Source organism: Numida meleagris, chromosome 14 (assembly GCF_002078875.1).
Source record: "Numida meleagris isolate 19003 breed g44 Domestic line chromosome 14, NumMel1.0, whole genome shotgun sequence".
Taxonomy (NCBI): domain Eukaryota; kingdom Metazoa; phylum Chordata; class Aves; order Galliformes; family Numididae; genus Numida; species Numida meleagris.
In genome coordinates, this window is record NC_034422.1 from 12,929,344 (window position 1) to 12,941,913 (window position 12,570).

The following is a 12,570-nucleotide window of genomic DNA, read 5'->3' on the forward strand; positions in this document are numbered from 1 at the left end:
ACCTCAGGTCTGGATGCAGGGTGCCCACACCTCAGGTCTGGCTGCAGGCACAGCCCTGCTCCAGGGCCCTGCTTTCTGCACGTCTCAAAGGAGGGGAGGTACAGCAGTTACACCAAGGGAGGTGTTTGCTCTGTGAAGGTGTTGGCAGGATGGGTGAATGGCCTTCGGGATCCAGCGGAGCTTCTGGCTGTTACTGGGTGCTTTGGGTGCAGAGCTTGCAGGAAGCAGGTGGCCTCAGAGCGTGGATTGCTCAGCCTCAGGGCTGCCTGCAGCAGGAAGTGCCGTGGTCTGGGATAAACATGGCTCTCCCATCAGTCTCAGCATCCTCACTTCTCCCCCTCTTGTTCACAGCACCTTCGGGGAGCTGAAGACTGTCCGGCTGCCCAAGAAGATGTCGGGAACAGGCTCACACCGCGGCTTCGGCTTCGTGGATTTCCTCACCAAGCAGGACGCCAAGGTGAGGCTCACACCCATCCCAAACCTGTCCTGGACCAGGGGGGTTTGGGGGCTGCTTGCTGGGGCTTAGCCCAGGTCTAGCACGCTGTTGGACTCGCCACAGAGCTGTGATGGAGCCAAACTCCAAAGGTGGGCAGCCCCCAGAGGTGCTTTGTGTCTGTGCTCCAGACATTGGCATACTGCCACCCCCACTGAAGCCAACACCCTGGGTCCCCTCCAGAGGTGACTGCTGAACAGCTCTTCTCTGCAGCTATGGGGAAGGCCAGGAATGGCTGCAGGGGCAGCTGTGCCTCACGATGCCGATCTTCAGGCCTGCCATCCTCTGCCTGTGGGACGAATGGCTCACAGAGCAGTGCTTGCAGCCACCAGACAGTCAGATGTGCACGTGTGCACTGTTGTTACAGAGCTGCCATGCGGGGCTCCTGGGGACAGCTGGCTCTGGGACATCGTATAGGCTTCATGCCCAGAAAACAAATGGTCCCACGTGGTCCTGCTCAAGCTGGCTGACCAGAGGTGGCTCATGGGAAGGAAAAGAAATTCCGTCACAGTATCACTCTTTTCAAAGTGCTTCCTGGAGCACCTTGCGGAAGAATATCCTGGGGACTTGAGCAATGCTGGTTGGGAAAGAAAACTGAGTTTCTGAGCAAGGAGTACCCGCTCAGAGAGCAGTGTGACAGCAGCCATGTCCCAAGCCCTGGCCTTCAGCACTCCTGACAAGGAGAGTCAGCTTTGGGGAGGGTTTGCTCCTACCAGCACAGTGTGTTTGCAGGAGGCAGGGCAGCACCTGGTGTGCTGGGCAGCGCTCCCAGCCAGCAGGTAGCACCACCAGGACTGCAGACTGTGCTGGGCAGGTTTGTTTTGTGGTGTGTCAATGGTGCAGTGGTTACAAGTTGTTGCAAAGGTGTCCATGCTGCTGGCGGTGTGTGGGATCTGGAGGAGGAGCAGGTGTGGGTACGGGCCAGGGGTCATCACTGCTGCAGTGGTGGTACTGTGTGCCTGCCACCACTCCATTTTCAATATGGTGAACAGAGGTGATGGAGGAAGGAGCAGGGAGCAGGCATAGCCTGTGTTTATATTTTTAGAGAGGATTCATTGATCCAAGATCACAAGGGACTATTAGATCATCTGTTCCAGTATGACCTCCCCTATGGCCCAGCACATGGAGTTTCTGTGTTAGTCCTCTATTGATCCACATTCAAACCTCCTTTGACTCAGCACCGTGCTTACCTCTGGTCTGCGCACCTCCTGAAGGACAGCTCTACTTGATGCACCTCTGCTCAGACAGAGCCTCTCCCAGCTGTACTTTCAGCTCCACCTGGAGCAGCCGGGTGCGGGTGAGAGATGCCTTGCTTTGGGTGCTCCTGCTGCCAGCATCTAGCAAGGATCAGCGCTCCGCCGGTCCCAGAGCACAGGAGCAACCCTGGATCTTGAGCCCCCAGAAAGATCACTCCGAGAGTTCCTCTTCTTTTCCAGCAAAGCAGCTTTTTTTCCTTCCTTCCTTTTTTTTTTTCTTTTTTTCACCCTCTTCTCTTTTAGGGATTTAATTGTCTCACAAGTGTCACATCAAGTACACTCCATTGGCCGTCTGGAAAAGAATGTGCTGTGTATTGATGAATAGGATCCTGAATATTGTAAACACGGCCATAATTGGCTGAGAGTTTATTGCTAAGTGAAATGAGAGAGGAGGGGAGTGGGCCTGGAGACCTCTGAGCTGAATGGCTGCAGACGATCAATGACTTTTTTTTTCCTAAGAGTGGCAATTTGGAAATCACTTATAAGCATCTTATAAACCACGATGCTTTTGTAACAGAACAGTTACGGTGGCTTTGTTGGGCATTTAAAACCTGTGACCTCCCTGTTTGTCTTTCTCGGAGCCATGACGAAGCGCCCACAGAGGTTCTCCAAAGCTGGGACAGAGGTGTAGGTTCCTGCTGCGGTCCTGGGGCTGAGCCCATGGAGTTTGCTCACTGTGGCCGTCCCTGGGGCTGCGGGGTGGTCCTGGTGTGCACCAGGTGGGCACCTTCCATGCGGTGTTAATTCCGGGTACAGAAGTGTTAACCACAGGATATGTTTCCTGAAGTTCCCTGTGCAGAATTGTTGTGGGATTGTTTTTATTTTTAAACTATTAACTGGAAGCCAAGTTTCCACTTTTCTCCCTCGTCGATATAAAAATACATCTGGTCTCCAAATAGAAATTGGCCTTTTGGGAAAGACAGCCAGCCCTTTAGAAATGTGCACACATGGAAAGAAAAAATCCTGTGTGCAGCTGGTGGTGCTGTGAGCGTCCTCGGTTGGGACTGTTTCTTGTGAGGAAGGGAAATGTATCAGTCTCCTAACAGTGGCGACCCTTTGTCCCTCTGATGCCTCCAGCCTAAGGCTCTTCAGCTTGAGTATTTAACAGAGCAGGGCAGGGAGGCTTCAGGCAGAGCAGTCCTGTCCTCAAATGAACAGAGCATGCAGGGATGGCTGCAGCACCCCAGCCCAGCTGTCCTCTGCAGCGTGGTGCTCAGCCCATGGCAGGCACAGCCCCAAGGAGTGTCCCATGCCCGCAGCCCATCTGCTTGTCCTCCCTTTGCACTTCTGTTGTTCAAATGTGTTTTTCTCCCTGTACTTTTTCACAGAATAGCAGCAGTGGCACATTCCCCCTTCTTGCTGGAAGATGTCGAGCCATGTGGATGCACGGCGGGAGCATTATTCCCCTCCACCCCCTTTGTCTCTTATATCATCAGTATGTCCTCTCTTTTCCCTGAGAAAGTACAGATCTCCCTCAAAGCAGCGAATTCAACTTGTTCATTTTCAGTGGTTTCCAAAGGAAATGATGTTTGGGTGTTTTTCACCTGAAGCGCACGGCTCCTCCTTTGCAGCTCAAGCCCGGGGAGCCCCACAGCACTGGATGCTCTGCTTCTCCCATGTGCAGGAGCGCTGGGGCTGGGCAGGAGCTGTGCATCGCCCGTGTCCCACTGTCAGATTCCTCCATCACACAGCAGCATTCTGCCTGCACCGTGGGTCCAGAGGATGCTGTACGTACCTGTGCCCGGTCTTGCAGCCTCCTCTGCCCAGTGCTGCAGCTTGTGAGCAATCCAAAAGTCAAAACGAACAAGTGAGAGCAAACGGCGAGTGCTGCCGTTGTTTGCCAGGCGATGGCAATGGCTCTTTGTGCCAACGCAAACAGCCATCACAGCTCCCCACCACCGCTCCCCCCGAGTATTTGTTTAAGCCAACACATTGCTCTGCTAATTGGATCCCATTCCAAGTGGAAATGGGCCTTTAAAACAACAGCAGCAGCAAATAAAGGCAGCTGTAGCTGCAGAAGGCTGCAGCCCCTCGGAGAGAACCGCACCCCCCAGAAACAGGGCCCTGTGCGGGCCTGGGGGGGTGGCAGGGCAGAGAGATGGGGAGCGCTGGTATGCCAGCGGGGTGCAGGGAATGGGAGATGCATTCCTCTCCTCTGGAATGAATGGGAGTTGTGGGAGTGACAGAGTCAGAACTACTGAATTGTTGCAGTTGGAAAAGACCTCTAAGATCACCAAGTCCAACCCCAGCACATCCTCACCGTGCCCACTAACTGTGTCCCTCAGTGCCACATCTCCACAGGACTTGAACAGAAGAGTGTATTTCTGTCTGCTGTCCCCAGTGTGAGTTTACAGAGTTTATGCATTTACTTAATCCTGATCCTGGCTGAGGGTTTTTAAAGAGCATACTGGATTCTTTGCTCTGTCCCGTGCCTAGCCATATACTGCACAACTGTGCTGGCCAGCTTGCTCGTATGTCAACGAGAGATGGTTGCTGTATGGCCGGTATTAAGAGTGTGAAGGCAAAGGAAAAGCAAGGAGAAAGCAGGGGGAAGGCAAGGGGAAACAGCCTTCCTGGCACAGGCCGAGACTCATCCTGCTGATGGACTCAGAGCAGCCTCTGCTCATGTTGGGTTGTGCTTTGCTGGGCCAGCGTGGAATGGGGGTTTCCCAGGTGCACCAGGCAGTTAGTTGCATCTGCCTTTCCCTTCTCAAGGGCACATTCTGCTGCAGTGCCAAGAGGGACCAGGTGTGGCCTGCCCCCCTCCACTGCCCCATGCCTCAATGGGCGGCAGCGGCTCCTGGCCCCAGGGCAGTCCTGGGGCTGCACCCAGAGCTGAGCAGCTGTGCAGGGCTGCTGCTGCAGCCCGTGAGGATAGTGGGTGGTGATTGCTCTTTGCAGATGTGTGGAAGATAAATGATCAGGCCAGAGGTGCTGATGGAGATGAATCCTGCCCTGTCAGAGCAAAGTGCTCAGAGCAGGGTGTTCTCTGGTGGCGTTTAAGATTCAGGGCGGAGGGAGGAAAATCTTTGTTTTTCCTTACTTCTTATTTTCTCCTTTTTTTTCCACTTTAATCTTCAGAAAGCATTCAATGCCCTGTGCCACAGCACGCACTTGTATGGCCGCAGGCTGGTCCTGGAGTGGGCAGACACAGAGGAGACAGTGGAGGCCCTGAGGCGGAGGACAGCTGACCACTTCCACGGTAATGCATCCTCTGCTGGCACACGGCCACGCTGTGCCAGCCCTTCTCCACCCAGGAGAAGTGGGCACACTGCAGGGAAAATGCTGTGCTCAGAGAGCAGAGCGTACAGCTCTGTGCAGCTCGAGCAGAGGGCTGCAGGCTGGCTGCTTTGTCTGACGTGGCCAGGCATGTGTACCAATCACCCACTGTACTGGCAGCACCAGGGTTCTCCATGCCAGCTGCAGGCGCTGCTGTGCCGGCACCCTGCAGTGCTGCAGAGATGGGAATGGCAGGGGATGAGCAGCCCTGGTGGCTCTGTGCCCCACAGATAACCCAGCAAGGGAGTGTGGGACGGGCGCTGGGAGGGTGATAGGGTCGCAGAGAAGCTCAGTTACAAAGAACAAATAATGTGACCATCGGGTGGGATCCAGAGAGTGCTGTTTGGATCAGGTGCCCGAGAGTGACAGCTCGGCAGATAGCAGCACTGCAGGCTGCTATTGACAGCCATTGACAGCACAAACGCATGGCTTGGCAAATATTTATGTAGGAAGGGCTCCCCTGGGCTGGAGGACTGAACTGGAGATCAATGCTCTCCTTCTGAATCCCGTGCAGCATCCCTTACCTGTGCCACGCACCTGCCTGTCACTGGGGGTGGCACAGCACCATGGGGATGGGGCAAAGTGCCGTGCCCAGCACTGGAGGCTGTGGATGGGGGGGCAGGGGTAGGTGGGATCTAGATGTGGGGCAGGGGGCACATGGGCTGAGCTCCAGCATGGGCACTGAGAGGAGCTAAAAGAGCCCGGCGATGTCTGCCACGTATAACAGCCTGCGCATACAGCTGCAGGCGTGCATGGCGAGCGGGGAGGACGGGCACTGCCTGGAGATGGATGTGCCCTCTGGAATGTTGCACTCAGGAGTAGTGTGGAGCTAGGTTCCAGGGAGCACAGCTCATGGCACAGCCCATGGCCAGGCTCTACGCAGCACAGCTCCGTGGCACAGTTAAGACCTGCTTGCCCCCCCAGCAGCTCTGGGGCATCATCAGTTTGGTCTCGGCACTGAAATGCTTCCTGATGCCCAGAGCTAGGCTGAAGGAGATGGAGCATTCCCCATCCCAGCACCGCCTCCTCTCTGCTGCAGTCATGCACCTTACTTCTGGACACTGCTTATGCAAATTTGACCCCTCAGGTCTTGGTTGTTAGGTTGGAGGGGTTTGGTCCCCAAGTCTCGTCTGTGCGGACATTTGCCGTGGCAGTCAGGTCACATCTAAGCCATCATTGCCAAAGATCCAACAGACACAGTAGGATGGAGCAGGCCCCCTTCCCTTACTTGCACAGCACCTGGTGCTCTGCGATCCCACCCGGAACTGTTTGTGTGCGTTCACGAGCATCCTCCTGTTCACATACCGGCAGCGTGCAAACCTGCACATCCATCCATCCACCCACCCACCCACATCCTTTGGTTTGTATCCCTTTCCCTCCATGCCCACTGTAGGCAATGCGGCCGCCCCACGTCCCGCTCCCATCCACACCATTGCCATCGACCTGTGTTGGGAGCACCATGCCAGCGGGCCACCCGCCTCCTGCCAGCACTAACGCGGGCGCCAGCTGCGCCGGGCGCTCCTCCTGCTCCTCGCCATCGATCAGAGAATTAACTGACAGATGGGGAACGCTGTGCCGAGCACAGGAAGGGGAAGGGCTGGCTTCTACTGGGGGGCGAAGCAGTAGGAGCCGCAGGGCTGAGGTCCAGCCCTTGTTTGGGTGGGAGAGGGCAGAGAGAGGAGGGCAGGGGCTGAGCCCCCGCCTGCTGCCTCCCCGGCTGCAGCCCCTGAGTTGCTGCTTCTCCATCCGTTGTGGCTCCCTTTGTTTGTCTTTCTCTTTTCTTCTTTCTCTCTTTTTTTTTTCCTTCTTTTTTAATTTTTTTTTTCTTTTTTTCTGAGAGCGCATCTGTAACTAATGCAAACACATGCTGTAGCCAAAGAGTAAACCCCGCAGGATTAATGTGGCATCCGCAGCCCCGCCATGGTGTAATCCCGCCGTAATCCCTGCCGGCCCGCCCCCGGCTTTGGCTATTGTTTAAAGGGAGCAAATGGGATCGTTAGCGGCAAACCCTAACCAGCTTGGAGCAGCAGAACGGACGTCCAACTGATCCACTTCCACCCTCCTCCTTTTTTATTATTTTATTCCTTTATTCCTCTTTTGCCTCCCTGTTAGGTGGCCGTGGGCTGCCTGGTGGCACAGCGTGGGCATCCGTGCACAGGGTGTGGGTGTCTGTGCATGGAGTGTAGGTGCCCATGCACAGGGTGTAGGTGCCCATGCACGGGGTGTAGGTGACTGCGCGGGGCAGTGCACAAGTTGCCCACTGCAGTGTTACCTCTGAGAGGCTGCAGGGTCAGGATGTTCCTATGCCCTGGGTGTGGGTGCTGCGGATGTGGGGAGCTGGGACCACACTTGGTGCTCTCTCCCACCCCAGCTCGGGGCAGCAAGCAGCAGGAGCTGGGTCAGGGTCTGGGCCTTCCTCTGTCCTCGGCCATCCCTTTTTGTGCCTGCGAGTGCCTGGACAGGGCAGAGCCGTGCATGGGGCCGGGGGTGGCAGCCACACCCCTTCCCACAGCCCCCAGGAGCAGGCGGGCCCTGGCACTCTGACAAGGAATTAATTGAAAAATAAAATCATTAGGTAGGAACTCCAGAAATGCAAAACTGTTCCGAGCTGGGGGAGGCAGAGGAGGGGGATGTGAGCTTTTGTCAGGTTAATTTCTTCTGTATTGATGTTTTGTGACATTTACTTGTTGTTTATCTCCCGCAGCAGCTGTAATACTAAAAGAAAACGCACAGCTTGTTCCATTTATTTATTTTACACCTTTTCTTCAGTCCTATGGTATGTTTGTTTGTTTGAGAAACCCGGCGAGGCTTTTGATGTCTGAAGCAGGATTCAAACAGCTGTTCTCCATGTGCTCTGCAGCCGCTGGCAGGGAGTGGGGGGGCGACTCCTGCGGAGGGCACTCCTCGCCCAGCGGGGGGACGTGGCACTGCCGTGCACCCGGCACGGGGCAGGCAGCTCCGTCACCGCGGGGCTGCAGCATCTTCTGAGCCCCACTAGGACTGGGGACTGGCCCCAAGGAACCAGCCTGGTGCCCAGGCAGCTCCTGCAGCCGCTCTTGGACGTGGGATGGGTGAACTGCGTTTAAGGGTTGGCATCGCTACACGTTGCCTGGAGGTGGGCATGTGGCTTCCAGCAGAGCCTTGGAGTGAAGGTGCTGTGAGTGTGGAGACAGCTCCTCGGCGGTGCCCATGGGGTTGGTGGGGCAGGGCTGAGCTGCATGTGGCGCATGCACCCCACTGTGACCCTTGCCTTCATTTTTCTCTCACCTGTGCCTGTACAGATTCCCCAAAGAAGAAGAAGCGATCAGAGGTGTTGGGTGAGATCCTGGGGCAGCTGGAGGAAGAGGAAAGCAACAAGGATGAGGCTGTCTAGCTGGTCTCCAGCGTGGCGAGGTGGGTATGGCACAGCTGGCCCTGCAGGATGTGCCTCAGGCTGCAGCAAGACACAGTGCCACGGGGAGGGACAGCTCCTGGGGGTATGTGATGGGGACATGTGTGGCTCAGAGTCATGCTCAGTGTGTGCTTCCTTTTCCCCACCTCCTTACAGACCCCACAGGAGCAGGAGCAATCCCAGCTGGGTTACGTGGCTGCAGGGACAATCCCAGCTGGGTTACATGGCTGCAGGAACAATCCCAGTAGAGTTACATGGCTGCCCACCTCACACAGCGTGTTGCAGTGAGCACATGGCCTCAAGATAGCATTTGTTCCCCTGGAGCAGCTCGGATGAAGGATGCATCCATCCAGCTGTGGTCAGCAGCTCTGCAGCGTGCAGCCAAAGAAGGGATGGAGCAGCACTGGCTGGAGCCAGGCAGGCCCAGCTGTTTGGATGCAGCCTGCCCCAGCTCCTGGCATGCAGCTGTGCCATTGCCTACAGACGGTGTCTGCAAACCTCCAAAACTCTACTCTGCTGCTGGAGCTGGTGCTCCCAGCTCTGCTGCTTCCTGGGCCCACACACTGCACCCAGGAGCCAGCACTGCGGGCTCGGGGACTGACCCCCAGACTCACTCATAGGCTGTGGGGTACTAATGCTTGCCCCTTGCTGCAGCCCCAGCGTGGTGCCCAAGCATCAGCCCTGCCCCAGAGTAGGAATGTGTGCCCATTGTACAGGTGGATGAACTGAGGCACAGTGCTGGAGCAGCACTATCAAAGTGCTGTCAGCTGAAGTAGGGATAAGTTCAGTGCAGTGATGGAATCTCATTTTTTGTTGTTGTTTATGCTTTTTTGCCCAGCACTGATGAGTGGCGATCCTGGCAGGGCTAGGAGGGTCTTGGGGTGGCACCAGAGGAGCAAGGTGGGCAGCAGAGCCCCGTGTTCTGGGGAGCCTGTCATCAGCTCAGTCTGGAGGAAAGAGACATCTCCGGGGAAGAGACAGAGAAAGATGGGGAGGGATGGGAGGCACATGGCACTGCAAGAAAAGATGAAAACCGTCCCAAGATCCACGGGAAAAGTGCTGCAGGGTAACAATATATATATATATAAATTGCTAGGTAAAACACAAGGGTCGGACAAGGATGCTCAGCAGGAGGGAGGCACTGGCAGCGCAGCGCAGCCAGGGCTGAGCAGGGCCCTGCCTGCACACTGCCGCCAGCACACAGTTTCAGCAGAGCCTCGCAGGGCTACAAGTTCGGGTTGGATTTTCCCATGTTGGTTTTTTTTTTCTTTCTTTTTTTTTTCCCTTTTCCCTCCCCTCATTGTCTTTTGTGGCGGGGCAGGGTTCTTGCTGCGCGTCTCTGAGGTCTGCAGCGGCGGCGAAAAGGATTAGCGCAAGCAGAGCATGTAGGCTTTAGAGAACAGAGCAGAGTTTGGTTTCAACATCTAATTCAATTTGTTCTGCCGAGATTGAAATATGAAATGGTTGCCAGTCAAATGTTCAAAGGGGGAGGAGGGAGGAGAGGAGAGAGGGAGCCTTCCAAATTTAAATTTTAATGAAAATTAATTTAACCCTTTGATATGTTTTAAAACATGTTATTTCCCTGTCTGGAAACAGGCTCAAAAACATTCGCAAGGGTTTTTTTTTCCATACCTTCAAACGTAATGAAGATTTTCTTTTTCCCTTAATGATACTTATCTCGTTGAGCAGTTCGACACTGGTTAATTTTTCAGGCAATTTGGTATCAGGGAAATCTGTTTGATGTGTGCGGGAGGGGGCTGTGTATGTACACAGCTCTGTGCCCGTACATTAATTATGGAAGTGCTGATCACGGCTCTGGAGAGCAGTTGGAGTTAATTCCCACTCTGCGGGCAAGGACCTGACTTCTTTGTTGCGTACTGAGGATCCCGCACAGAGCACCCTAAAATGACAGCAGGTGTGATGGGAACGTTCTGAGCCGCGGGGGGACAGCAGCAAACCCTGAGTGCTGCACGGCTCTGGAGTGCTGGCTGCAGCTGTGCTGGGGTAGGGGCACGAGCTTCTCACCTCTGTGTGTCCTGCTCACCCTGCTGCCGCTGGGTGCAGCCCGCAGCCCCTGTCCAACTCTGTGCCCCAGAGCGCTGCGTGACGCGGACGTGCTGCCTCCTGGTTCCCGAAATGTATGCATCTGAGGGGGGGAGAAATCGCATGGCAGGGCTTGAGATTTCAGACTTATCCATTCATGAATAATAATCAGGCTCAGTAATTCACAGTAAATGGGTATCCAAATTGGCTAATAAGGGAGGCTTTCACCCCAAACTGGAGCTGGGAAGAGAGGCAGAGAGAATATCAACAAACGTTGGCTGAGGCATATGTGCATGATGTGACCTGAATTGGAGAAATATGCAAAGCAGTGGGAGCGGAAGCAAGGCTCTGCCGGGGGGTCCATGGGACAGAGGGGGCAGCACCCTGCACCCTGCACCCAGCACCCTGCCCCAGGTCCGCCCCTTCCCAGTACGCATCCCACCAGCACACCATTTCAGCAGAGCCTTGCAGGGCTGCGGGTTGGGGTTGGATGTCAGGCCCGTGGGACAGGTTGGTGCCTGATACTGTTGCCGCTTGCTGCACACTGGGGCTGTCCTGAGGGCTGCAGGACCTGGCAGCGGGTGTAGAAGCTTTGCCTTCCCACTAGAGCAAAGCACAGAGCCTGCAGGTGTGCAAGGAGCAGCTCACGAGCATCTGGGTGCATGCAGGATGCAAGAGGAGGAAAGGGGGAAAACGTGCGCAGGGCTTTGTGGGGCTGAAGGTGCTGAAAATGAAGGAAGCCACCAAAAAAAAAAAAAGGAGGAAAGCAGAGAAACTGGTGCATGAAGATAAAGATGGGATGAATGCTCGGGGCAGTGGCTGTGAGCCAGGTTCGGCTCCTGCCTGGAGCTGGGCGCTGGGACACAGGCATGGGCACGCTTTTCCAAACCCCACTTCGGCGCTGGCACTGCTGCGCCCGGCCCTGCAGGCAGAAGGCAGAGCTGTGGCTTCGTTAGGATGCAGCCCTCAGATTTCCGCTCTCCCTCTGACGGCTGAGTGTGATTGACACTTACAAATTACCCAGCCAAAAGTGTCGAGTCTTTGACCCCTGAGTAACATCTTTGGCAAGCTTGAGATTTGCCAGCATTTTGTCATCTAATTACTACAAATCCCTTGAAAATTCTCTGGCTGGTGAATTTTTAATGCGGGACAATCTCAGTGTGATGCATCACCCAGATGGGCACGCACGTGCTCCTGTGGTTCCCCCCCACCCGCTCTCACCCTTTCTCTTCTCTCTCCATCACCCCCCCCCCACCCCGGCACCACGGGGCCCAGGGCTGCACCCCAGCTCCTCTGGCCCCGCCACCTCCTGCAAACTGCGCGGCGATGATGGGTGGCTGCTTCATGGCGTTGGCTTTATTCCCTCTTCCTAGGGCTGATGGATGGAGAACCGATGGATTCTCAGTGGACACGCACCTGTTGCGTACCCGCAGCCGTCTGGCGATCCCTGAAGCGCAGAGCTGTGCTGCTGCCCCAGGACCCCCCTCCATCCACAGCACCAGGGCAGGAGCGCGGCGCTCTGACCCCAGCGCTGAGGTGGGAGTCCTCACCGGCCCCAAGGACTCTGGCAGATTTGCTCTTCATGTCTGAAGGAAATCATCATTTGTACACATTAAAAGCCATGCATATATTTTTAATAAGAGTTTTCCAAAATCTCAGGGTTTTCTTGGATGTATATCTGAATTTGTGGGGTTATTCTGGCCTGATGGGAGGATAAGGGTGTTTGGGAGCGGGGCCCGGGCTGTGATGCGTTCGGCTCTGCCTGTGTCACTTCTGTCCCCTCTCGCAGGCAGCTGCCTCCCGCCCCTGCCTGGCTTTCAAAGGGAAAGAGGCTTTGCTTTGCAGCCAGGCTACCACGTTACATATGTACGCAGCTGATAAAGTATTTTCACTTCGCCCCTTTCCCCTCTGGGAATCGCTGTCTTACGGCAAAACTGTTTTGTCTGACAAGGGCTGAACAGATTACACGTGTTGGCTGCAAACACGGGGCCCTTTTTTTTTTCCTTTTTAAGAACCGCATGCCCTAAAAAAAATGATCCCTGCAGCACCTCCGTGCCTGGGGTGCTGTGCGCAGGGTGAGGGTGCCTGCCCCCGCAGCCTCATCTCTC

General features: G+C 55.4%; 1 protein-coding gene across 1 annotated transcript in view; it reads left to right on the forward strand.

Moving 5' to 3' along the window:
- The window catches only part of RBM19 (RNA binding motif protein 19), a 47,548-nt gene extending 35,433 nt beyond the window's left edge, over positions 1–12,115 (forward strand). The window contains exons 22-25 of the mRNA XM_021412775.1: positions 352–457; positions 4,831–4,951; positions 8,310–8,421; positions 11,836–12,115. Coding sequence (XP_021268450.1) covers positions 352–457; positions 4,831–4,951; positions 8,310–8,401 — 319 coding nt within the window. The 3' untranslated portion in view covers positions 8,402–8,421; positions 11,836–12,115. The remainder of the gene's footprint in view (positions 1–351; positions 458–4,830; positions 4,952–8,309; positions 8,422–11,835) is intronic.